A 27,963-nucleotide genomic window follows, 5' to 3' on the forward strand; every position below is an offset into this window, starting at 1 on the left:
CTATCTCACCGCCGACACCAGACCCGCAGCATCGCACCACTGGGATACCCCGAGACTGCAGCATTGCCCCACTTCTACCATCTAGGACCGACTCAAACTACGTGGTCACCAGTGTAATTTTCTATCCTTAAAGAGTGAAAAAGACGTGACTTAAAAGTAGATTAACATTTTCATTTTACAGCCACACATCGCTGCACTGCGCCTCAGCGTCACCCCATCAGGTCCTACAGCACGCTTAGTACGGGTACGGTCATCCAAAGCAACTCGGCCGTCCATGAATTTAAAAACAGTCATTATGAGATCAAGAGTCACCAGACGGCAGATTTTTTTTTCTTCTTCCTTATCCCAATTCGGAAAATAGTCTGTAATAAAATGTACATGGTGGAAACATTAGATTGATGATGAAGAATCCAGGTCTATGAAATCCGCAAGATGATTGTGGGGTTTAAGAGTCCATTGATTCCCCGGCGGCTTCACTGGTCCCTTCTGCGCTGGATGATGTGGAGCTGGATAGGTTGGTCACCATTAGCCGCTCTCTACCACGGAACGCTTCTTTAACTAGAGTAAGGAGGGATTAAAGGAAAACGTTAATGGGGAATTCATTGTGAGAACAATCTTTAGAGAGGTTTGCCCATCTTCAAGGTCCTATCCCACTATAGTAGGTATAAATATTAATATTGGCAAATATCCTAGGGTTCATCTGATTAGCCATGTTGCTTACCCCATTTGCAGGGCATTGCAGTAGCTTAGGTATCCATTGTTATGACCACTAACAACTGTCACTGGATGAGTAGTGATAACCACGGATGCCTAGGGTACTTAAATGCACATGGGGTAAGCGGTATAGCTAATCATAAGAACTATCCTACATTTCTAATTGGAGGTGCAGGTGACAGCATGGAAAACACAGGGGGTTAAACAGGAACAGTAATACGGATTTCCTGGAGAAGTCAGTGTTCGGGGTCCGTGCCAGAACAGTATTGTTTGGGTTCGCCCTTTTCTAGCGAAGGCTGGGAGAGTTCTGCTCTGAAGGCAGCAGAATATGTTAAATGAAGCTCTTGACTACAATACAGATTAACTCAAGATAAGAAATTCTATCTATATGTAAACTTGAGTCTACAAGATCTTTAGGCCAGACTAAAGGTCTGTTTTTACTGAGATCAAATATCTATGAAAAATCCACTTACCAGCTGCAATCGTGCTAACGTCCCAAATTCTCAGTCCGTCCTTATGGCCTCCAAATGCATACAAAAACGGCAAGTCTGGGCAGCAGGCTGAGCAGAACAGTATGCCCTAAGGAGGGGGGAGAAAAAAAAGAAATAGGTATACTTCACTTATGGAAACACTTTTTGCTCTGAAGGTCCAGGGCCTGTCAATCAAGTAATAAAGATCCAGTAAAGAGGTAAATTAAATGGGAAAAAAAAAGTTCCGAAACGCCCTGTGCGAATGGAGTGTTGTTCCTATGAACATTTCTTTGAAATGCCCCGTCGTAGCAATCGAAAAGATAACACCTATCCTATAAACGGGTCATACCTGTTAATGATGGGAATGACCCTTCAAAAGAGGATGGGCCCTTTCACATTTGTATATATAGAGACGGCAATATGGCATGTTAGAGGAAATTTTCTTACTGCATCAAGAGCTCAATGCTTGAAGATTTCGATATCGCCGACCTATGAGGTCAGGCTGTTCAGAAGACATTCTTATAGGCTGAACTCAACTAATCCTATACCTGCCATATTGTAAAAGGGAGAGACTCTCTGCAGAGTAACATCCTAGACGCCGTGCCCACTGTGCAGAGGGACTCATCACCTACTAATCCTATACCTGCCATATTGTAAAAGGAGAGACTCTCCGCAGAGTAACATCCTAGACGCTGAGCCCACTGTGCAGAGGGACTCATCACCTACTAATCCTATACCTGCCATATTGTAAAAGGAGAGACTCTCCGCAGAGTAACATCCTAGACGCTGTGCCCACTGTGCAGAGGGACTCATCACCTACTAATCCTATACCTGGCATATTGCAAAAGGGAGAGACTCTCTGCAGAGTAACATCCTAGACGCCGTGCCCACTGTGCAGAGGGACTCATCACCTACTAATCCTATACCTGCCATATTGCAAAAGGGAGACTCTCTGCAGAGTAACATCCTAGACGCTGTGCCCACTGTGCAGAGGGACTCATCACCTACTAATCCTATACCTGCCATATTGCAAAAGGGAGAGACTCTCTGCAGAGTAACATCCTAGACGCTGTGCCCACTGTGCAGAGGGACTCATCACCTACTAATCCTATACCTGCCATATTGTAAAAGGAGAGACTCTCCGCAGAGTAACATCCTAGACGCCGTGCCCACTGTGCAGAGGGAATCACCACCTACTAATCCTATACCTGCCATATTGCAAAAGGGAGAGACTCTCTGCAGAGTAACATCCTAGACGATGTGCCCACTGTGCAGAGGGAATCACCACCTACTAATCCTATACCTGCCATATTGCAAAAGGGAGAGACTCTCCGCAGAGTAACATCCTAGACGCTGTGCCCACTGTGCAGAGGGAATCATCACCTACTAATCCTATACCTGCCATATTGCAAAAGGGAGAGACTCTCCGCAGAGTAACATCCTAGACGCTGTGCCCACTGTGCAGAGGGAATCATCACCTACTAATCCTATACCTGCCATATTGTAAAAGGGAGAGACTCTCCGCAGAGGAACATCCTAGACGCTGTGCTCACTGTGCAGAGGGACTCATCACCTACTAATCCTATACCTGCCATATTTGCAAAAGGGAGAGACTCTCTGCAGAGTAACATCCTAGACGCTGTGCCCACTGTGCAGAGGGAATCACCACCTACTAATCCTATACCTGCCATATTGCAAAAGGGAGAGACTCTCTGCAGAGTAACATCCTAGACGCTGTGCTCACTGTGCAGAGGGAATCACCACCTACTAATCCTATACCTGCCATATTGCAAAAGGGAGAGACTCTCCGCAGAGTAACATCCTAGACGCTGTGCCCACTGTGCAGAGGGAATCACCACCTACTAATCCTATACCTGCCATATTGCAAAAGGGAGAGACTCTCCGCAGAGTAACATCCTAGACGCTGTGCCCACTGTGCAGAGGGAATCATCACCTACTAATCCTATACCTGCCATATTGTAAAAGGAGAGACTCTCCGCAGAGTAACATCCTAGACGCTGTGCCCACTGTGCAGAGGGAATCATCACCTACTAATCCTATACCTGCCATATTGAAAAAGGGAGAGACTCTCCGCAGAGTAACATCCTAGACGCTGTGCTCACTGTGCAGAGGGAATCACCACCTACTAATCCTATACCTGCCATATTGTAAAAGGAGAGACTCTCCGCAGAGTAACATCCTAGACGCCGTGCCCACTGTGCAGAGGGAATCATCACCTACTAATCCTATACCTGCCATATTGTAAAAGGGAGAGACTCTCCGCAGATTAACATCCTAGATGCCGCGCCCACTATGCAGAGGGAATCACCACCTACTAATCCTATACCTGCCATATTGAAAAAGGGAGAGCCTCTCCGCAGAGTAACATCCTAGACGCCGTGCCCACTGTGCAGAGGGAATCATCACCTACTAATCCTATACCTGCCATATTGTAAAAGGAGAGACTCTCCGCAGAATAACATCTTAGACGCTGTGCCCACTGTGCAGAGGGAATCATCACCTACTAATCCTATACCTGCCATATTGAAAAAGGGAGAGACTCTCCGCAGAATAACATCCTAGACTCTGTGCCCACTGTGCGAGGGAATTAGCACATGTTCCCAAATATCTGAAACTTTGGAAACTAAAGAAACCCGATGACGATTTCCTGAACTTGAGCTTGTTTTTCAGGTTTAGTAAAACATGATTTGAGACATGTAAGCAGGTGATTCAGGGATGATTAATATGATGGAAGGGGTTCTTACCATTTTCATATCCCGGGAATGAATGAGACTTGGTTTGTCCATTAAAATATCCCAAATCTTCACATGTTTATCAGCGGAGGATGTTACTAAGCAGCCTTTCACCTGACTGCTCAGCTCCAGACCTGGGGGAGCAAAAAAAAATAAAAATAAATAAATCAAAGCTTATATACTAATAAGAAGCACATGAAAATTATATTGAAGTGTGCAAGTCATTGCAGGTGACTTGTGTCCTGCATTTTCACCAGTTGTCCCCTCTGCAGGCTTTGACTCCAATTCTCAGTTCTCTCTGAGCTATTGGGTAGAGACTGATGTCTCCCTTATACAGCACACAGACATGAAGAATTTCTGCTCTCATCTCTCCATGTTTCACATACTCAAAAGCAATAGCATGGGGGGATATTATACAGCAGTACTGAGCAGTGTAGATGTGAATCCAGCTCCGAGGGGAGATAAAACAATTACTACAAAGCAGCAGCACCATCTGTGTGTTTCAACCTTCCACTCACTCTACTCCTCCCTCATCCACCCCCCTTCGCTCTCTGTAGACTTTAAGGGTATGTGCACACGCTGCGGGTTCCGCAGCAGTTTTCGCTGCGGTGTACAGTACCATTCAAATGAATGGTAAAAAAAAACGCTGTGTAGACGCTGCGGAAAAATCCGCGCGGATTTGCTGCGGTTTTGAAACCGCAGAAAGAAGTGACATGTCAATTCTTTCTGCGGAATCCGCAGCGGGTTCCTATCTCCACCATAGTGGAGATGGTGAATCCGCAGGACCAAACTGCAGGCAAAATAACAGATAATTCGCAGGTCTTTTGACCTGCGGTTTATCTACGGTTTTTGCAAAATCCGTGCGGATTAATCCGCAGCGGATTCCGCAGCGTCTGCACACACCCTAAGAGGAAGCCATAATCTGATCCCTCAGTGAGTTGGCAGTCCATAGTGGTTCTAGCAATACATATTTTTAGCTACTATTTCAGAGGGAATGAGAAGTTAAAGAGGCCAGAAGCTTATAAAGAGACTTTGTAATATATTCCTGCTCCCCCCCTTTTACATTTTGCTTGCACCACAACCAAGTTATGCAAAGTTTGTCGAAACGACCTTGAGCATCTAAACGACAAAATTCTCTTTTCTCAAGCTTTCTTTTCTACTCAACAGCGCCACTTCATGGGCTGTAGATAGTATTGCAACACTCAATCACATTTACCTGACTGTGACAGAGCTGCAATACCAAGATACAACCTATAGACTGAAGTGGCGCAGTTGAGAGAGAAAAAAAATGGAGTGCCCCCCCAAAAAAAAAAAAAAAATTAACTGGAAAAGTCAATTACCCAAACGTGAAATTTCATCAGAGGGGTCCAGCTCCAAATTCGATGTCGGGTGGATTTTTAGGGATTACTTAATTGATGGCACACAAAACAGCTTCAAGCTATTGCGACCACATTTCTGACAGATTATATCTGCTACACTAGCAAACGTTAAACCTGAAGAGTGACCTTTACGCGATGCCAGAAATTGAAGTAATTGTAACCGAATCTTTATATACCGCAACATTGTGCAGAGAGCAAACACATCAATAACATCCTGCCTACAACAACGGAGTATATAAGACACAGAATATCATCATCGGTGGAGGCAGAGACAAATAACAGAGCAAATTCAAGACTGAAAAACTTTTTAAAGTTGTATTCCCGCCCGCAGCCAGTGCATCGGTAATAATGGTTAGATCTGCGGAAGTTTATGGCAGCCGAGCGCACCGTCATCACTAGAGAGCGCACCGTCATCACTCTCAGACTATGAATGGAGTGCAGCAGGACACACGCACAGCTGGCAACAAGATTCAGCTGTTCTTGGAAGAAGTCATGCAGCCAGCAGAGAACGGGGGACCCAAGTCCTCGATTCTGGCGATCGATGAAGGGTTTAGGAGTCAGGAGTCAGACCCGCTGTGAGCAAAGTGATGGCATAGACCCTGTTTAAAAGGAGTTGTTGGCTTGGCTGGGACCCAAAGTCAAGGAATAGCAGCTAGTGTTGATGGTATTCTTCTGATGGATGGAAATACATACCAGAAACTTCCCCGTCGTGAGCCTTCAGTGTGAACAGAGGCTTGTCCGAGCGGGCATCTAAGCAGTACACAAAGCCGTCCTCTGTGCTGGCCTGGAGCAGATACAGGAGGACACAGTGGTGAACAATCCATCTTTACATTAGAGCAATGACTTCTGGTCTATCTAAAGTCTGGGTGTTGTACAAATCTGCCCTAGGTTACTCGCCATCAATACATGGAGCGGGCTCAGGAGCTGAGCCTGCCCATTAAAGAGCCGGTGCCAGCTGTGTTACATAGCCAGTCCCCGACAGGAACGGATGCGAAGTAACTTCTTTATGATATGGTCAGAATTAAAAGGCTTCAACATGACGGCTGTCACTTCTGACGCCCATCGTCACCCCATACGACGTAATTGAGGGCGGCCGAGCAGATGGCGTTGCAGCAGGGAGACTTATGGTAAGAGTGTACTTTTTTTTTTTTTATGGAAGGCTAAATCACCCCCCACCAAAAAAAAGTCACCCTTGCATTTTGCTGAAATACTTCAGTATTCTAGTATATGGTAAATCTTGCACTGTTGCCACAAGCTTGGTTTCATAGAAGCAATGTCACGGAAGCCTTTACTAAGCCCTAGGTTGCCACAATTTATCAACACCATACAATGGTGCTGGCAAAGGCGCTGTGGTTACAGAGGACTTGACTCACCAAAAAGTTTCTGGGTGAAAAATGGTTCCACGTGACTCTCTCGACTTCTCCGCTGAACCTCCATGTTCTGTGGTTTTCCTGTGGACTCCTGCAGTCGTACAATATGACAGACCTGAAAAAAACACCATTAAAAAGTTAAGTGAGCAAAATAATAAATAAAATCGCCTGATCAGACTGATCAGGTCTAACGTGTGCTCTAAGCAATTCCCCTGCAGTGCCCCTAATGGATAAAAGTGGTATTACATGTTTGTTTGTTTTTTTGAAGGGACGGGGTGGAGGCTAAGTTTGGGCTTATGCTGTACACCTTGTAGTGGCCATTTCCGGGTACTGCAGTGTTGAAATGAGTGGGAGTTGAACGGTTGACCCAGAGAACGGCCGCTACACAGTGCACTAGATCTGTGGCGTTTAAGCTCTGTCCACTTTTTTTTTTAGGCCACCATTGCGAACAGCTGATAGATCAACGGGGGGGTGCTGGACCTCCAACATATAGGATAGGTTGTCAATATCAAAGTCCTGGAGAGCCGAGCTTTACATGGCACTTTCTACGACACGTGAACAGAGCAGTCCGGAGGAATCAGGAGCGGGGCGAGCAGATATTTCTCACACACGACCATGAGATCATTTCACCACATCCGAGATGATGAAAAAAAAAAAAAAAGTTTAGATGAAAAGAAAGCTCATCCCAGAACTGCGATTCCTCAAAGATTTCAGCTTCGACGTCACGTGTGCGTCTGAGCAGCAGGCATCAAAAGAGGATTCGACTATGGGAGCGTATGCACGACGCATTTCAGACGAGATGCCTCCAAAATCTGCACGTCGGGGGGATCGCACACAACGTGATTTATTACACAGCTCATCAAAAAAAAAAATAAATAAAATTCACGTCCCACCGCGGGCTCAGCCGCATTAGATAAATGTTCTAAAAACACCACCACATGCCCATCTGCTGCAGAGCTAGACGGCGTCCCCGATGTAAGGCCGCTCACATCATCCATGCACTCTGTGACAAAAAGTCAGACTGATTCAAGGTTCGCTCAGCGCGACAGATGGCCTCTATTATTCTTGCCCTTTTTTTTACGGTTGATGGCGATTTTGCCTTTGGTTCTCATTGACGAGATTGCTGCTACGAAGCTACAAGTATTACAGATCATAACAAGGAAACGTTAGAAAATAAATTATACTAAAAAAGACCATAAATGGCAGTTAAAGGAGATGTATCACCAGGTCAAAAGTGTCCAGTTTCTGCTTTTTGTTTAATTCCCGCTGACCCTTTGAGCATTCCGCTTTTTTCTTTTTTAAATTCCGCCATACGGTTCCGGAGATATGGGCCTTTTTATTTAGTGCTAACGTTTATGGTCTCTACAAAAAAAGGTTTGGCTCACGGGATTCTATGGGGGCGTGTCTTTGGGCTGCGCTGCATAATTACCTATTAAGCCACACCTCTTGATAAGAGACCACAGAAAGTAGCACTAAACAAACAAGCCCATATCTCTGGAACCGGATGGCAGATTTTAAAAAAGAAAAAAGCGGAATATTCAGGGGAGGAAATGGAAGAAGATAAGATTAAAAACTGGCCACTTTTCAGCTAGTGACAGGTCCCCCTTAAAGGTGGCTCTCTGCTTTGATGATCCCATTTTTTTGGGCAAAATGATCCCCCAATGATGAGTTGATCACATTTTAACAATGCTTGGCCGCACCAGTGATCAGCTGTAATCTCGCTTCATGTGCTACAGCGCCACCATAGGGGAAAAATGAGGCATTACAACACAGCTTCTACTGAAATCAATGGGCTGTCGTAACGTACGAACGGGCCTCTTCTTCCATTGCAAGAGACGCTCTGTATGTCCCGTTCTCAGACCTTCCTCTTAACTCAGAAGTTCTTTGCAATGGACCTCAAAACAGAGGGAATTTTAATTCTATAGTGTAGAGCTCATCATCTAGGTTACCGACCACCTTTGCAGTTTTATCAGAAGTGGCTGATATCCTAAGTAATCAGCGCAGCACTTACACAAGCCTTTTTGCTGTACAGCTGGCAAGTGCTGCTCTGAAGACATCAGTACTGATCGGGGTCTGCTATTCAGGAGCCTGGGAAAGCTGGGTGACCACCCGAGTCGGAACTGTAAACGATGCGTACGTCACCCAGTAAATTGGAACGTGCTTGCTGCACTATATATTAAAGCTCACAGGTTATAAAATCGGAGCAGGTTCGCATTTACGGGCACAGAGCGAACAGCAAAACAAGACATCACCCCGTTATAAAACCGCCGATGCTGGCCGATACCGGGGGAATCGGAAATTTCCCAAATGGTGGATTATAAATCAGAACGTGCCTGTCATGAAGCGATTATGACCCCATTAGGGAACGCAGTAATATATTCTTATGAGGAGCTACCAGGCGGAGCGGCTCTCATATAAACCAACAATAATGGGAAATGTAGAATGACGCCATCCCGTGCACCGCTCGCTGGTGTTTCATTACTTGCTACTCAGAAATGTGCTTTACTTGTCAAATGATCCCGATATAAGCGTCTGTGGCTCAAAAGGGTGGAACTGTAACGTCTGGACCTGGAAGAAGAAGAAGTTGGGGAAAAAATGGTTCGTAAGAGAAGAAGCAATAGCTGCACAGGTACGTTCTAGAAGGCAAAACTGTAATCGGCGTCTATAGGAGATTTCTGGTATACATGGCACAGGTGACTGGACGATCGCAGCTGCAAGTCCCCTAAGGGGACTATTAAATACAGGATGAACTTTTTTTAAAAAAAACTTTTTATCAACCACTTTTGCCCCAATGAAGAGTAAAAATTTAAAAAAAAAAAAAATTATATATATATATATATATATATATATATATATATATATATATATATATATATATATATATATATTCAGGCCCCGGCTAACAGAAGAGATCATACTCCCCCCCCCCCCCCCCTCCTCCGCGCTGTTGCTGGTCTCCATCCCAGTCCTGGGGCCGGCAGCTTCTTCCTGTGCAGAGCGGTCACGTGATACCGCTCACCAGAGTAATGAACATGCACGTGTCATAGGCGTTGAGTGCATATTCATTACCTTAATGAGTGGTGCCAGGTGACCGCTGAACACAGGAAGAAGCTGCCGGCCCCGGGACTGAGAGGCAGGGACGGAGACCAGCGAGAGTGCGGAGGAGGGAGAGTAGGACGGGGGGTGAGGTGGGGGGGCTCACATACACAGGACAGGACGGGGGGAGCCACATACACAGGACAGGACGGGGGGAGCCACATACACAGGAGAGGACGGGGGGAGCCACATACACAGGAGAGGACGGGGGGAGCCACATACACAGGACAGGACAAGGGGAGCCACATACACAGGACAGGACGGGGGGAGCCACATACACAGGACAGGACAAGGGGGGAGCCACATACACAGGACAAGGGGGGAGCCACATACACAGGACAGGAAAAGGGGGGAGCCACATACACAGGACAGGAAAAGGGGGGAGCCACATACACAGGACAGGACAAGGGGGGAGCCACATACACAGGACAAGGGGGGAGCCACATACACAGGACAAGGGGGGAGCCACATACACAGGACAGGACGGGGGAGCCACATACACAGGACAGGACGGGGGGAGCCACATACACAGGACAGGACAAGGGGGGAGCCACATACACAGGACAGGACAAGGGGGGAGCCACATACACAGGACAGGACAAGGGGGGAGCCACATACACAGGACAAGGGGGGAGCCACATACACAGGACAGGAAAAGGGGGGAGCCACATACACAGGACAGGACAAGGGGGGAGCCACATACACAGGACAGGACAAGGGGGGAGCCACATACACAGGACAGGACAAGGGGGGAGCCACATACACAGGACAGGACAAGGGGGGAGCCACATACACAGGACAGGACGGGGGAGCCACATACACAGGACAGGACGGGGGAGCCACATACACAGGACAGGACGGGGGGAGCCACACACAGAGGACAGGACAAGGGGGGAGCCACATACACAGGACAGGACAAGGGGGGAGCCACATACACAGGACAGGACAAGGGGGGAGCCACATACACAGGACAGGACGGGGGGAGCCACATACACAGGACTGGACAAGGGGGAGCCACATACACAGGACAGGACAAGGGGGGAGCCACATACACAGGACAGGACAAGGGGGGAGCCACATACACAGGACAGGACAAGAGGGGAGCCACATACACAGGAAAGGAAAAGGGGGGAGCCACATACACAGGACAGGACGGGGGGAGCCACATACACAGGACAGGACGGGGGGAGCCACATACACAGGACAGGACAAGGGGGGAGCCACATACACAGGACAAGGGGGGAGCCACATACACAGGACAGGAAAAGGGGGGAGCCACATACACAGGACAGGACAAGGGGGGAGCCACATACACAGGACAGGACAAGGGGGGAGCCACATACACAGGACAGGACAAGGGGGGAGCCACATACACAGGACAGGACAAGGGGGGAGCCACATACACAGGACAGGACAAGGGGGGAGCCACATACACAGGACAGGACAAGGGGGGAGCCACATACACAGGACAGGACAAGGGGGGAGCCACATACACAGGACAGGACGGGGGGAGCCACATACACAGGACAGGACGGGGGGAGCCACATACACAGGACAAGGGGGGAGCCACATACACAGGACAGGAAAAGGGGGGAGCCACATACACAGGACAGGACAAGGGGGGAGCCACATACACAGGACAGGACGGGGGGAGCCACATACACAGGACAAGGGGGGAGCCACATACACAGGACAGGAAAAGGGGGGAGCCACATACACAGGACAGGACAAGGGGGGAGCCACATACACAGGACAGGAAAAGGGGGGAGCCACATACACAGGACAGGACGGGGGGGGGAGCCACATACACATGACAGGACAGGGGGGGAGCCACATACACAGGACAGGACGGGGGGGGGGAGCCACATACACAGGACGGGGGGGGGGGCACATACACAGGACAGGAAAAGGGGGGAGGGCACATACACAGGACAGGACGGGGGGGGGAGCCACATACACAGGACAAGGGGGGAGCCACATACACAGGACAGGACGGGGGGGGGAGCGACATACACAGGACAGGACAAGGGGGGAGCCACATACACAGGACAGGACGGGGGGGGGGGAGCCACATACACAGGACAGGACGGGGGGGGGGGAGCCACATACACAGGACGGGGGGGGGGGAGCCACATACACAGGACGGGGGGGGGGAGCCACATACACAGGACAGGACGGGGGGGGGGAGCCACATACACAGGACAGGACGGGGGGGGGGAGCGACATACACAGGACAGGACAAGGGGGGAGCCACATACACAGGACAGGACAAGGGGGGGGGGAGCCACATACACAGGACAGGGGGGGAGCCACATACACAGGACAGGACAGGGGGGGAGCCACATACACAGGACAGGACAAGGGGGGAGCCACATACACAGGACAGGACGGGGGGAGCCACATACACAGGACAGGACGGGGGGAGCCACATACACAGGACAGGACGGGGGGAGCCACATACACAGGACAGGACAAGGGGGGAGCCACATACACAGGACAGGACAAGGGGGGAGCCACATACACAGGACAGGACAAGGGGGGAGCCACATACACAGGACAAGGGGGGAGCCACATACACAGGACAGGAAAAGGGGGGAGCCACATACACAGGACAGGACAAGGGGGGAGCCACATACACAGGACAGGACAAGGGGGGAGCCACATACACAGGACAGGACAAGGGGGGAGCCACATACACAGGACAGGACAAGGGGGGAGCCACATACACAGGACAGGACGGGGGAGCCACATACACAGGACAGGACGGGGGAGCCACATACACAGGACAGGACGGGGGGAGCCACACACAGAGGACAGGACAAGGGGGGAGCCACATACACAGGACAGGACAAGGGGGGAGCCACATACACAGGACAGGACAAGGGGGGAGCCACATACACAGGACAGGACGGGGGGAGCCACATACACAGGACTGGACAAGGGGGAGCCACATACACAGGACAGGACAAGGGGGGAGCCACATACACAGGACAGGACAAGGGGGGAGCCACATACACAGGACAGGACAAGAGGGGAGCCACATACACAGGAAAGGAAAAGGGGGGAGCCACATACACAGGACAGGACGGGGGGAGCCACATACACAGGACAGGACGGGGGGAGCCACATACACAGGACAGGACAAGGGGGGAGCCACATACACAGGACAAGGGGGGAGCCACATACACAGGACAGGAAAAGGGGGGAGCCACATACACAGGACAGGACAAGGGGGGAGCCACATACACAGGACAGGACAAGGGGGGAGCCACATACACAGGACAGGACAAGGGGGGAGCCACATACACAGGACAGGACAAGGGGGGAGCCACATACACAGGACAGGACAAGGGGGGAGCCACATACACAGGACAGGACAAGGGGGGAGCCACATACACAGGACAGGACAAGGGGGGAGCCACATACACAGGACAGGACGGGGGGAGCCACATACACAGGACAGGACGGGGGGAGCCACATACACAGGACAAGGGGGGAGCCACATACACAGGACAGGAAAAGGGGGGAGCCACATACACAGGACAGGACAAGGGGGGAGCCACATACACAGGACAGGACGGGGGGAGCCACATACACAGGACAAGGGGGGAGCCACATACACAGGACAGGAAAAGGGGGGAGCCACATACACAGGACAGGACAAGGGGGGAGCCACATACACAGGACAGGAAAAGGGGGGAGCCACATACACAGGACAGGACGGGGGGGGGAGCCACATACACATGACAGGACAGGGGGGGAGCCACATACACAGGACAGGACGGGGGGGGGGAGCCACATACACAGGACGGGGGGGGGGGCACATACACAGGACAGGAAAAGGGGGGAGGGCACATACACAGGACAGGACGGGGGGGGGAGCCACATACACAGGACAAGGGGGGAGCCACATACACAGGACAGGACGGGGGGGGGAGCGACATACACAGGACAGGACAAGGGGGGAGCCACATACACAGGACAGGACGGGGGGGGGGGAGCCACATACACAGGACAGGACGGGGGGGGGGGAGCCACATACACAGGACGGGGGGGGGGGAGCCACATACACAGGACGGGGGGGGGGAGCCACATACACAGGACAGGACGGGGGGGGGGAGCCACATACACAGGACAGGACGGGGGGGGGGAGCGACATACACAGGACAGGACAAGGGGGGAGCCACATACACAGGACAGGACAAGGGGGGGGGGAGCCACATACACAGGACAGGGGGGGAGCCACATACACAGGACAGGACAGGGGGGGAGCCACATACACAGGACAGGACGGGGGGGGGAGCCACATACACAGGACGGGGGGGGGGCACATACACAGGACAAGGGGGGAGGGCACATACACAGGACAGGACGGGGGGGGGAGCCACATACACAGGACAGGACAAGGGGGGAGCCACATACACAGGACAGGACAAGGGGGGAGCCACATACACAGGACAGGACAAGGGGGGAGCCACATACACAGGACAGGACGGGGGGGGGGAGCCACATACACATGACAGGACGGGGGGGGGGGAGCCACATACACAGGACAGGACGGGGGGGGGGAGCCACATACACAGGACAGGAAAAGGGGGGAGGGCACATACACAGGACAGGAAAAGGGGGGAGGGCACATACACAGGACAGGAAAAGGGGGGAGGGCACATACACAGGACAGGACGGGGGGGGGGAGCCACATACACAGGACAGGAAAAGGGGGGAGGGCACATACACAGGACAGGACGGGGGGGGGGAGCCACATACACAGGACAAGGGGGGAGCTACATACACAGGACAGGACAAGGGGGGAGCCACATACACAGGACAGGACAAGGGGGGAGCCACATACACAGGACAGGACAAGGGGGGAGCCACATACACAGGACAGGACAAGGGGGGAGCCACATACACAGGACAGGACAAGGGGGGGGGGGAGCCACATACACAGGACAGGACGGGGGGGGCACATACACAGGATAGGACGGGGGGGGGGGGAGCCACATACACAGGACAGGACGGGGGGGGGGGGGAGCCACATACACAGGACAGGACGGGGGGGGCCACATACACAGGACAGGACGGGGGGGGGGGAGCCACGTACACAGGACAAGGGGGGGGCCACATACACAGGACAGGACGGGGGGAGCCACATACACAGGACAGGACGGGGGGGAGCCACATACACAGGACAGGACAAGGGGGGGGGAGCCACATACACAGGACAGGACGGGGGGGGGGAGCGACATACACAGGACAGGGGGGAGCCACATACACAGGACAAGGGGGGAGCCACATACACAGGACGAGGGGGGAGCCACATACACAGGACAAGGGGGGAGCCACATACACAGGACAAGGGGGGAGCCACATACACAGGACAAGGTGGGAGCCACATACACAGGACAGGACGGGGGGGGGGCACATACACAGGATAGGACAGGGGGGGGGGGGGGGAGCCACATACACAGGACAAGGGGGGGGCCACATACACAGGACAGGACGGGGGGGGGGGGGGAGCCACATACACAGGACAGGGGGGAGCCACATACACAGGACAGGACGGGGGGGGGGGAGCCACATACACAGGACAGGACAAGGGGGGAGGGGAGCCCCATACATTGGACAGGGATGAGGAGATAATGCATACCCGGTTTATACTCGTATCAATAAGCTTACCCAGTTTTCCGTGGCAAAATTAGATGCCTCGGCTTATACTCGGGTCAGCTTACACTCGAGGATATACGGTATATATATTTCTATTGACGCAAAATACAAAATAAATGAATCCGATCTTTAAACGATATAACGGGAACGATGGACAAAACATCAGAATTACAGGGTTATTTGCAGCACTGGCATTCCAATAAAAGGCAAAAAAAACATTGTATCTACCCCAAAATGGTATCAATAAAAACTTCCGTTCAGGGCGCAAAAAATAAGCCATCAACCAGCACCAGATCACAGAAAAACTGAAATGCTACAGGTCTCGGAAAATGGGGACAAAAGCAAAAAATATATATATAAATCTAAATATATTTTTTAAAAATATTCTATTTTTCAAAAAGAAAAAAAAAAAAATATTGCTCGATCAGTTTCACCATATAGTGAATATGATAAATAAAAAGAAACAAAAAACACATTGTGGAACTGCACTTTTTTTGCAATTTCACTACACTTATGGTGTCATTCAAAAGTACAACTCGTCCCGCAAAAAACAAGCCCTCACATGGCCATATTGATGGAAAAATTAAAAAGTTATAGTTCTTGGAAGAAAAGGAGGATAGGTTATCATTTAGGCAACGCTGAGATTCCCCATTTACAAGGAAACGGGCGACACAAAATTGTCCCTTCAGTCCAACACTTCCAGGAGGAACGAGAGAGGGACGAGAGAGGGACGGCACAAGTGACAGCTCTGCAGGATTATTACTCCTATGGGAAATGCATGCATTTGTGAATAGAGCAGCCTTGCCGGGGAGTGCGCCTTACCTTGTCTGTGTGCATGGTGAGGCTGGCGGCAGGTTTACCCAAGGACATGTCCCAAAGCAACACAGTGTTATCGGCTGAGGCACTGGCCAAAACATTTCTGTACGGGAAATGAAAAAGTTTTTGTTGTTCAGAAAAAAAAAGAAAAAAAAAGCCCATATACAACATGACCACTCTTTTCTCTGAAACAGTGCCACACCTGTTCACAGTTGGTGTCAGGTATTGCAGTTTACCTTCATTTAAGTAAATAGCTCCAATTCCACACAACCTATGGTGTTCTGGTTTTTTTGGAGGGTGGGGTGGGAGTAGCCATGTTGTTTCTAAGAATGCATAACCCCTTTAAAATAAACTTGAAGATCCATCTTCATTGTGTTCTGCTGCAAACGGGCAACGACGGGAAAGACCCGAAAAAAAACCTAGCTGCGAAAGGGAGGAGGATACAGAGGTGTCATTAAGGCTAGGAGGGTTGAGAAGCAGCAGCAGGGAGGAGGGTCACTGAGGAGCTGTCATTAAGGCTAGGAGGGTTGAGATGCAGCAGGGTCACTGAGGAGCTGTCATTAAGGCTAGGAGGGTTGAGATGCAGCAGGGAGGAGGGTCACTAAGGAGCTGTCATTAAGGCTAGGAGGGTTGAGATGCAGCAGGGTCACTAAGGAGCTGTCATTAAGGCTAGGATGGTTGAGATGCAGCAGGGTCACTGAGGAGCTGTCATTAAGGCTAGAAGGGTTGAGATGCAGCAGGGAGGAGGGTCACTGAGGAGCTGTCATTAAGGCTAGGATGGTTGAGATGCAGCAGGGAGAAGGGTCACTGAGGAGCTGTCATTAAGGCTAGGATGGTTGAGATGCAGCAGGGAGGAGGGTCACTAAGGAGCTGTCATTAAGGTTAAGAGTGTTGATAAGCAGCAGCAGGGAGGAAGGACACCGAGGTGCGGTCATTAAGGCTAGGTGGATGGTCATACAGGCATTATGTCAAGGATTTTCATATGTAAACTAGTTTTATCTGGTCCAAAATTTATTTCATAGCATATGCAGCTTGAATTATAAAATCTAATGACGCGCTCAGTCCCATTCCAAGCTTCTCAACAGCACGGATGTTCTGTGTTTTTTTTTTTTTATAATACATCCAATCGAAAAATTGCAGTGTTTCCAATTAAGGGAGTTCTCTATCAAATTGAGATCGTCCATACTAAATCATGAGCAAATCCCAATCATGCGTAGATATTCTGAAATGCTTTAGGGTTAAGCAGACACCGGCCGTGTCTAATTTACTGAGAAATGCAGAGTCATATTTAGGATCACACGGATGATGCAAGACAGAAAAACACTAATTAGATGTCTCCAGAAATGTCAGATGCTCCAAATTATATACAGATTTGTGAACAATGGATCCTTTAAAAACAAAAAAAATAAATAAATTATGATCAGCCTGCTTCAGAAACACAAGGGGGTCCTATATAATAGGTATTAGACCTACCGGTAATGATGTTTCCAGGAGTCCATCCTGACAGCACTATGGAGGACGTCCTCCTCCTCCTTACAGGGACAGGAAAGCACACGAGAGGTTAAAAGGCCATGTCCCACCCCCTTTCCCTCAGTGATTTGACAAGTACCACAAGGTGGATGATGCTAGTAACGGTTTAATGAAACAGTCATATTACAGCATATGACATAACATAATACAACATAGTATAACATACCAGGGAGGGAACTACCCGTGCTGTCAGGATGGACTCCTGGAAACATCATTACCGGTAGGTCTAATACCTATTTTCCAGGACGTCCACCTGACAGCACTATGGAGAGTACCAAAGCACCTCCTCAGGGTGGGATTACTGCTTGGAGAACTTTTCTCCCGAATGCGGTTTGTTGGCCAGCTAACACATCTAGTTTGTAGTGTTTTCAGAATGTATTAAGACTAGCCCAGGTTGCCGCTCGACAAATTTGATCAACTGACGCCCCCGCCCGCTCGGCCCATGAGGCCGATACCGCCCTTGTAGAGTGGGCTTTTAAGGAATCAGGCGGGCTGGCGCCTTCAGCCTGGTAGGCGTCCGAGATTACTGAGGTAATCCAACGCGCTATGGACGCCTTAGAGGCCTTCTTCCCTTTATTCCTACCACCAAAGAGAACGAAGAGGTTCGGGTCGATACGCCAACTATTAGTGGCCTCTAGGTATTCTATAACTGCGCGCCTCACGTCTAGCGAGTGGAGCCGCCGCTCCTCATTTCGGGGATTATCACAGAAAGAGGGTAACACTACCTCCTGGTTCAGGTTTCTTGTGGAGGCTACCTTCGGGGTAAATGCCGGGTCTAACCTAAGGATTATACTATCCTCTCTTATCTGGAGGTATGGATCCTTAGTGGATAGGGCCTGGATCTCCCCTATTCTTTTGGCCGTGGTAATGGCTACTAGAAAGGCCGTTTTACGAGTGAGAGCACGGATGGGTATCTTCTCACTAAGGGCGAAAGTGTCCGAGCAGAGGAACCGAAGTACCAGGCCCAGGTCCCATGGTGGGGTGAGCTGCCTAATCGTGGGACGCAGGCGTTGTGTGGCTTTTATAAACCTTATCACCCAGGGATGTGCAGCTAACTGATAATCAAAGAAGGCGCTCAAAGCTGAAACCTGGACTTTTAGAGTGCTGGGCTTGAGGCCTTTATTAAAGCCTGCCTGCAGGAACCCTAGTATGTTAGGGAGATCCGGGGTACCTGCCACGAGCTCGGACCTGCCACCCTCCAGACAGAATCTCCTCCATATCTTCCGATAGATTGCCGACGTCACCGGCTTCCTGCTGGCCTGTAGGGTGGATATGACCTGCTCCGACAATCCTTTTGCCTTCAGGATGTCCCTCTCAGGATCCAAGCCGATAGATGGAGTCTTGCTGGGTCCGGGTGGTGGATCGGGCCCTGGTGGATGATGTCCTTCCACAAGGGCAGCTCGACTGGATCTTCTACTGCCATGGCTCCCAGAAGGGAAAACCAGCTTCTCCTCGGCCAGTATGGCACTATCAATATCACTCTTGCGTGGTCCTCGCGTATCTTTCTGAGCACTGCCGGTATGAGGGCCAGTGGTGGGAACGCATAAGAGAGGGATTCTCCCCAAGTCTGACTCAGGGCGTCTACGCCCTCTGGATGGTCCATCGGATTTAAGGAGTAGAATCTGGGAACCTTCGCGTTCTTGCGGCTTGCGAAGAGATCTATACTGGGGTTCCCCCAGCGCTGACAAAGCTGGTTGAAGATCTCTATGTTCAGTTCCCACTCTGTCGGGTGGATCTGTTGTCTGCTCAGGTAGTCCGCCACTTCGTTTTGGGAACCTTCTAGATGTACCGCGGTCACGGATCGAACTGTCCGTTCTGCCCACGTGAATATCTTTTCCGCCAGTGCCTGAAGTGGTTGATGTCTGGTTCCTCCTTGGTGTTTCAGGAATGCCACTGTCGTCGTATTGTCAGATAAAATGCGGACATGACGACTCTTTAGTACCGACCGGTTTCTCCGCAACGCTTCCCAGACCGCGAAGAGTTCCTTGAAATTGGAGGATCTGGCCTTGATGCTTGCTGGCCACTTCCCCTGGAAGATCTTCCCTTCTATGTGGGCTCCCCATCCCCACGCACTTGCGTCTGTGGTGACTACTACGTATGGAGAGGTTGTCCAATGCACGCCCACCTGAAGATTCCTGGCCTGTAACCACCAGCGAAGGGACTCCTTTACTCGTCCTGAGAGTCTTAGGGGTTTGTCTAGCGACGCCTGACTCCTGTCCCACCTCGCGAGAATTTCTCTTTGTAACAACCGCGAGTGGAATTGGGCCCAACGGACACACTGGATGCAGGCTGTCATAAGGCCCAGGACCTCCATTGCTTCCCTTATGGAGCATTGACGCTTCAACAGACCTCTGGTTCTGGCCTGAATGGACTTCTGCTTCTGCTCGGGTAGCCAGGATATTCTGTCGGCTGAGTCTAGGAGGACTCCCAGGAATACCTTTCTGGTGTTTGGAGTGAGGTCCGACTTCTCCCAGTTGATCACCCAGCCCAGGAACTCCAACACAGTAGTTGTTCGGATCCTGTCTCGGATGAGCGCTTCCTTGGATCTTGCCACCAGTAAGAAGTCGTCCAGGTACGGCACAATAACAATACCCTGATCTCTCAGGTAGGCCACCACCTCTACCACCAGCTTTGTAAAGATCCTGGGAGCTGAGGCCAGCCCGAATGGAAGACCCTGAAACTGAAAATGGCAGGTCCGGGCTGGTGAACTGATCGCAAACCTTAGTAGGCTTTGGGATGAGGGATGAATAGGAACCTGATAATATGCCTTTTTTAGGTCTAGGGTGCACATAACTGCGTCCCTGTCTATCAGAGGAATTGCGGATCGGATTGACTCCATCCGGAACCTCCTGTATCTGACCCAAGCATTTAGTGGCTTCAGGTTTATGATGGTGCGGGCCTCTCCGGATTTTTTTGTAATTACAAACAGGGAAGAGTAGTGACCTTTCCCTCTTTCTGATGGTGAAACTGGTATTATGACCCCTGAGTCTAGCATGTCCTGAAGATCCGACCACATCCGCCTTTCTATCCATTGGGTCTCGAAGACCGGACGAGTCCTCGGCTGGGATAGCCGATTTCTTCGTAACCTTGGCAACCGGGACGTCGATCTTAGGGACCTCTTCCCACGCCCGAGTTTCCTCGGGATCGAAGGGCAGTCTATTTTTAAAGTTTCGGGAGAGTGTCAACCGACGCTCTGCTTCCTTCCACTCCTCCTGGATCATTGCCTTGATGTGCTCGCTCACAGGGAACACCACCTGTTTGCGGGACACCAGTCCTCCAAACATTAAGTCCTGTCTGGACTGTGGCTTAGGGACTTCTTCCATCTGCATGGTATTTCTGACCGCGTGTACCAGCTCGTCCGTATCCTCCAGTCTGAACAGGTACTTTCTGTTCTGTTCCTGACTATCCCCCAGGATCTCGCCTTCTTCCTCCTGATCTGAGTTCCGGAAATCGGATTCCTCGCTAGGGCTCGCCTCTGATACTGGGACTGGTTCCCACCTCGGACGCTTGCGACCTGGCCCAGGGCTGGGGGATCGACGGGACGTAGAGGCCTGAATCTCTTCCCTTATCAGCGACCTCATTTCGGAAAGCAGAGATGGCTGTTCCTCGCCTATGACCCTGGAGGTACAGGGACCGCATAGGGTCTTGCTATAGGTGTCTGGCAGCTTTACTCTGCACACCGGACATCTGACTGATTTGGCGGTAGCTTTCGCCGGGTCCTTTCCCGAGGGGGACTCAGCCGGGGTTCCCTTTTCCTAATAATATAAGGGGCACCTCATCAGATCTGGGCTGTGGGGACGAGTGGGGAGGGTGGTCTGCGCTATGCGCACTTACCCCTCCACCAGATGCAGTGTTGCCTTCCATCCCCTGGCGTCCTGATGCAGTCACACAGCCTGGAACCGCCTGTGACGACTCTGGAGAAGGCTTTGGTCCAGGAGCGCGCGCGCCCTGGATTTGAAACCGGCGTCTGACGTCACCGGATGTGACGCTGGTAAGCCGCGCCTCCACTTCCTGCCGGGCATCTGCGCGCGACCGCGCTCGGCGCGAGCCCTCCGGCTTCCACTGCCCAGCGTCAGCGTCGTTCTGCGGGCTCGGCCCGCCGCCCCGCTTCTGTCGGTGCCCGCATGGCCAGCCGCCTGCGGGGAGCCGACCCGTCCTGGAGCCGAGAGCCCCCCCACCGGGAGGAACGGCTCCCTCCAGGAGCGCCGTCCTGCTCCTGGCCTTTGGAACCGAGGGACTCCCCACCGGGAAGTTTCGGCTCCGGGACCTCTTGACAGGGGAAGGATTGGACCGGCCGCACGATCCCCTGGGTCCCTCCGGTAAGCTCTCGCGTGTCCCTCCGTGCAGGGACAGGAAAAACACTGAGGGAAAGGGGGTGGGACATGGCCTTTTAACCTCTCGTGTGCTTTCCTGTCCCTGTAAGGAGGAGGAGGACGTCCTCCATAGTGCTGTCAGGTGGACGTCCTGGAAAACGGAGCTCCTAGAAAGCAAAGGGCCCGTATACTGTCCTTGCACAAGGTCCCTCTGTGTTCCTGATCTTAGAAAGTTTTGGTTGTTGCTTTTAAACAATATCGTTGAAGAAAAAAATAATTTGCTCAAATTTTCAGGAATTGTCTTACAAGCAATTACCCCCTTCATGGTCATTAGTCTGATGGCTCCAACTTGCCAAGATCAGGGAAATTAGACTGATCGACGGGAAGATCTACGATTTGTGGCCGAAAGATCAGATGTGCAACTATATGCAGGACAGTTGCTTATAAAGCAATTCCAAACATCTCGTGAACCCAGTCATTACCCTCTCCGCAGACGGCCAGACGTTACTTACCGGATTTGTTTATTCCACGAAAGATCCAGGACGGCGTCCGCATGGCCTTCCTGAGCCTCCTGAGACGTAGCACCCTGGAACAGAGAACATGGCACGGCTTTAAGATGAGCCCTAACTGCAGGTAAAAACGGGCGATCACACGCCGTCTAAGCCCCCCATCAGAGCAGTGCTGCTCCGTCTAGTAAACTCTGTGCCCCCCAGTCATCAGAGATAATCCCTACTAGGCACAGCAGTCCACATCAGCATTATATTTGAAAAGGGATCTGAGCGCATTTTTTGGGGCCCCGAGCGCTCACTCCACAGCACATGCACGGGGCCCCCCAGCAACACACTATTGTATCCCCACCCCATGAGCGCCACCAGCCGAAACCATAAATTACCCGGCCGGGACGTTCACCTCCAATCTGTTTCCCATCACCTGCAGTCACCACATCGCTATTTACTGGCAATTCTACGTCCCACTTCCATTAAGCGGAAAAAAAAAAAAAAAACTAAACTGGTCCTAGCTGGGTAATATACGGGGAGCGGCCGGCACCGCACACAATTACCTTCTTTCCTTTCTTTTTCTTCTTTTTCATTTGTTTGCTTCCCAGGGAGAATACGGGCTCCAAGCAGTCGACCAGATCCAGGTCCCACACGTCAATGACGGGCGTCATGTTACCCACAGCTACGTAATTTCCTGACGGAAGGCAAGGGAACAGATCAGGACGACACCGGTAATCGCCGGCCGCCAACCTTGTGGGTGTAAAGTGAAAAATGTGGAAAAGTTCATGGGGTACGAATATATTTAGAAGGGGTTGCGTTTACTTTTCTGCGGCTCCATGACGTACTACCTTCCCCTGACTTGAACGCAGCACATCACATCTGTGATATTTTCATTAGACGCCCCCCCCCCTAAACATCTATTATATCTGGAAAAATTTGATGTCGTTAAGTAGTGGCAGCGCGGCCCCCCCCCCCCCCCCCCCCGGAGACCTTATTATTATAACTGCGTCGCAAGATCAATCAATAAAATCGCCACACGGGACGACGTGAAACAACGGGCCAAATCCCTTTCAATAAGAGCCTAACGCGTCAGAGGGGAGAAATAAAAGTTTTACAGACAATAACAGACGCCGACTATCTCTTGCGCTTCCCGGTCGGGGGGCTCATTATAAACGGGCTGCGATTATGTATTATACAGATTGATGACTGGTACAAAAAGGAACACATTTCGCTCTACCTGGTCGCAGAGAGCAGAGTGACAATCCATATGGTCCATATTAGGCCGGTTTGACATTTGCGCTTCAGGGCGCAGCGACGGCCTGCGCACGGCCGCCGCTAAGCCCCGTCCCCTGCCACGCCTCCGCCGGTAGCTCCGCCTCCAGGCGCATGACGCTGCATGCGTCCCCTATCTTTATCACTGAGGACGCAGGCCGTGCGCAGTATGCGTTTTTGCGGCGCTTGCGTCCTTTTGACGGTGCGCCGACCAGCGCCAAACGCAACCTGTTGCAATTTGGTTGCGCTCGGCGCACCGTCAAAAGGACGCAGGCGCCGCCAAACGCATACTGCGCACGGCCGAGTCCTCAGTGATAAAGATAGGGGACGCATGCAGCGTCATGCGCCCGGAGGCGGAGCTACCGGCAGAGGCGCGGCATGGGCCGGGGCTTAGCGGCAGCCGTGCGCAGGCCGTCGCTGCGCCCTGAAGCGCAAATGTGAAACCGGCCTTAGTTGGCTTTTAAGCTTTCTCAGGACTCCCCTGAGCGTTTCTCCAAAGTGCTTATGTTTTGTATTTTCTGTGCATAAGAGTTAGAATATTGCAGTAGGTCGCATGTGCAACCAGCAGCGCCAATCGGTATGGAGGCACGAGGACTCTCACCGATGTCGGCCTTGCAGTACAGCATGGGATGATCGTTTAGCCACTACTTACCCGCCGACTCTTCCGGACTCGGGTCAAAGTTCAGCCACTCGGTGCAGAGAGGATACGCCGGTAGAAGGATGTCATGGTGCACGTAGAAGGACTCCTCCTCGTGGTTATACACTGCGGGGATCGTAAAGACAGGAAAGGATACACACTATAACGTCTGCTAACCCATCATCAATGCATATGGAGTTCACACGAATGAGGCCACAGGCAGCCACTGACCACGGTGACGCCAGCACGTAGAGCAACGTAGGGACCACGAGAGTGGCGGCTTTTTCAGGAAAAAAGAGACAAAAACCCCTTTAAAATACCAAATAAGTAAACAAGGTGCGATCGCACGCTCACCGTGGATTTCGAGATTGCAGTGATCTTTCTCCGCCCTCCCACAAACCAGAAGGTTATCGGTGGACTTGATAACGAAGTCCTCGGTCTCGTACTGCTCCTAGAAGAGAAGAAGAGGCGGCTGTTAGATGATCGCCACTAGATTTTGGTGACACTCACCCACCGGCCTCCAACCTTCATGACGGACACCAAGCCAAAAATCACACTATTTAAATGCCACGGTCAGAGACTGACAGCATTTAAGGAGCAGTGACCTAAGGTGGCTCTGACTGCCGCTCTTAGAGGCAGGTGCTGGCTGTGGCCATGAGCCCACTCCACACACCCACCACTGACATACGACATACCAGTGTGAAAAGTTCCTGTTTTAATGGGGGATTGTACCGCCAAACCCCCACAAATCAGGAGAACGCGGTTCTACATTTGGCTGCAGTTGGAGTACCGCAAACAAGCTACTTTCAAAGTCCAAGAGACTGAGATATGAGAGTACAGCGCTCTGTTATCTCCATCAATCCTGTAACATCTGAATGAAGAACCACCACACACCATTCAAAGAACACAAAGCCCCCAATTCTGATGATTGTGGGCTCCCAGAAGTCAGACACTTGTCATCTATCCCAGGATAGATAAGTTGGAAACTTATTCTGGAAACATCCCTTTAAAAGCAATTCACAACACAAATTTCCTATTGGAATTCACTGCTTTGAGAGGGAAACTCATGTAGGGGCAGAGACCCTGATTCCAGCAATGTGTCAGTTTACTGGGTTCAGCGGTTGCGATATCTGCAGCAAAGAAAACTGTGACTATCGAGATTCTGAGCCCTTCGAATGCTGAGCTCAGAACGCTGAGCTGTGTGAAACCCCGCCCATACCACCGATTGGCTGCTGTTTATACTGTAATGGGCGGGGTTACACAGAGCAGGAGGCACAAGACACCTAGTCCTGTAGTGATAATCACCTGCTGATAAAACACTGATTCTAATGAAACCGCAACACAGCCAAGTGATACATCACAGGAATCAGGGTCTCTGTCCCAACATTATGCTGCTCTCAGATTACACAGCAAAAACGTGGTTCTCTGCATTGTGATGAAAAACTCAAGACGACACGGAAGAAAAGCTAATCTAAATCGCTCAGACCTGAAAAAATAGTGTAAATGAGCCGTTATTGTGATAAGAGCAGGATATTAGGGAATTACTATACATGCAGTTGCCTCCCATCTAATCATAAGCACGATTTGTGGACGGAGTAAATCTACTCACTGTATTTTTTAAAGTGACGTAAGCGTCGGTCTCGTTGCTGGAGTAAACTGCGAGGCCGGCGAGGCTGTCTCCGAGGTTCGCCACATCTAAAGCAGAAAAAGAATGGAGTGAATTTTGGAATGGAGGGACATAGAAGGAAAACCCTTCCAGAATCAGTTGTCCGACTGTGACTGCAGATTTGTGAATCCTCACGTCTCGCACGGTGAAGATTCTCCAGTGACGGCGAGGGCGGGGCGCGTGACCGTAAAGCATGTGATCTGCATACACGCGCTCACATACTGACTAGACGTGCGCGGCCTCAATCAATAGAAATCAATTGAACGAGGCTGGACACGTCTAGTTGGAATGTGGCCGGAAATATGAAAAAATAACAGATGTACGGGCGCCACTCCAGTCCTGGGGTTCACATACCATGGTGATCAGAGATCGCTATTGGCTGCTGCCCTCGCATGTAATAAGAGGTACCTCCAATTTTATTTTATTTTTTTCACAAGGGAGACTACTTCATTTAAAAGGGATTGTCTAGTGTCTAGACAGCGGTCACCCCCTTTAACTTAGCATTTAGGAAGTACAGAAACCATCAGAATGGCTGCCACGTAACATGGCAGGGGGGACACATCTGGTCATACAAGGCTTCCTCCACAAAAATCAACCATGATCCATGAGTGTCGACGGCGATATTTGCCCCCATCTGAGCGGCACAGTGACAGGTTCAAAAACCGAAAAAAAAAAAAAAACACTTGCGTATCCGAGGATTGTGAGACCTCATACCAGTTTTTCCTTCTTCGTCGTAATTATCCAAGTCGTATTCTGCCAGTTCGTCGTCGTTCAGCTTTGCAATGTTTTCCTCCTGATCCTCAGCCGACGGAGCGGCGTCTTCCTCCTCTTTCTCCATCCCGTCGTCGTCTCCATCTTCATTATCCTCAAGTTCTTCCCTGCGGAGTCGAGAAAATACCCAGAAAATGTTAAAAAAAAAAAAAAAAAAAAAAAAAGGCTGTCCACTACTTTAACATCAATGGGTTATCCTTAGGATAGGTCATCAATGTCTGAACGGTGGGGGTCCGACACCTGATCAGCTGTCCCCAGTTACGGACCCGCACACTTCCGTCAGCTATACTCAAATCAATAGGGGACGGATGTGCAGTACCGGCCGCAGCCACTATTCTGCTGGTGGCGCTGTCCTGGCCGCTGCAGACACTGAGGACAGCAGATTGGCGGGGATTCTGGGTGTCGGACCCCCACAGATCAGATATTGATGATCTACCCTAAGGAGAGGCCATCAATATTAAAAGTAGTAGACACCCCCTTTAAGGATCTGCCAGGAAGGGGTTAAAGGGCACAGTTACTGACATTTCTGCCCAATATGAGGCGCCTCCTCACTCCTGTACCGTGTTACTTACTGCAGCTGCTCTTTTGCTTCTGTTATCAGCTTGTTTAACTCTTCTTGGCTCAGCTGAACCTAAAGGGGTATAAAAAGCGACCAGAGGTATGAAATCTACATACACGTGACCATATTCTGTAACGGCACAGACTGAGCATCGTCCTCCTCTCACCTTATCAGGGACCTCTTTAGCGATTCCTCGCTGGACCCAAGCCACGCAGGTGATCTGACAACTCATAGCGCACACGTCGGGGAGCGACGACAACCCGAATCCGACCCACTTCCGGTCAATGGCTGCCTCCGTTCGGCACACGTGGGTTCTTGCGTGACTACTTCCGGTCACATGACCCCTGTTACGTGTTTGTATAGAGGAAAAAAAATAGACGCCATCTTTAGTATGGGAAAGCCTCCGGTCACATGACGTGCTTGACATCATTCGTACGCGTGAGGAAATATAGA

The 27,963-nt window shown here is 50.9% G+C and overlaps 1 protein-coding gene across 1 annotated transcript; it reads right to left on the reverse strand.

Moving 5' to 3' along the window:
* Positions 1-150: 150 nt before the first annotated feature.
* Positions 151-27,955, reverse strand: PWP1 (PWP1 homolog, endonuclein). Its single transcript, XM_073567813.1, has 15 exons — positions 27,677-27,955; positions 27,524-27,582; positions 26,895-27,058; positions 26,124-26,209; positions 24,869-24,965; positions 24,530-24,640; positions 23,169-23,299; positions 22,621-22,694; positions 16,272-16,368; positions 9,193-9,254; positions 6,690-6,801; positions 6,010-6,100; positions 3,950-4,071; positions 1,188-1,293; positions 151-558 (listed from the first exon to the last, which is right to left on the reverse strand). Exons 1-15 carry the CDS (start codon positions 27,938-27,940, stop codon positions 446-448), a joined length of 1,689 nt encoding a protein of 562 aa, XP_073423914.1. The 5' UTR covers positions 27,941-27,955; the 3' UTR covers positions 151-445.
* Positions 27,956-27,963: the final 8 nt, after the last annotated feature.

The sequence above is a fragment of the Dendrobates tinctorius genome, unplaced genomic scaffold (genome assembly GCF_039654945.1).
Source record: "Dendrobates tinctorius isolate UK_male_01 unplaced genomic scaffold, ASM3965494v1 ptg000020l, whole genome shotgun sequence".
Classification (NCBI taxonomy): domain Eukaryota; kingdom Metazoa; phylum Chordata; class Amphibia; order Anura; family Dendrobatidae; genus Dendrobates; species Dendrobates tinctorius.

Excerpts from the sequence above, each read along its gene's own strand:
- PWP1 (XM_073567813.1), bottom strand. The coding sequence starts at position 27,940 with ATGATGTCAAGCACGTCATGTGACCGGAGGCTTTCCCATACTAAAGAT. Across the intron at positions 24,641-24,868 it reads CTGCAATCTCGAAATCCACG|TGTATAACCACGAGGAGGAG; the intron begins GTGAGCGTGCGA and ends CGATCCCCGCAG. Across the intron at positions 6,802-9,192 it reads ATATCGGGATCATTTGACAA|GTCTGTCATATTGTACGACT; the intron begins GTAAAGCACATT and ends TGTTTTTTTCAG.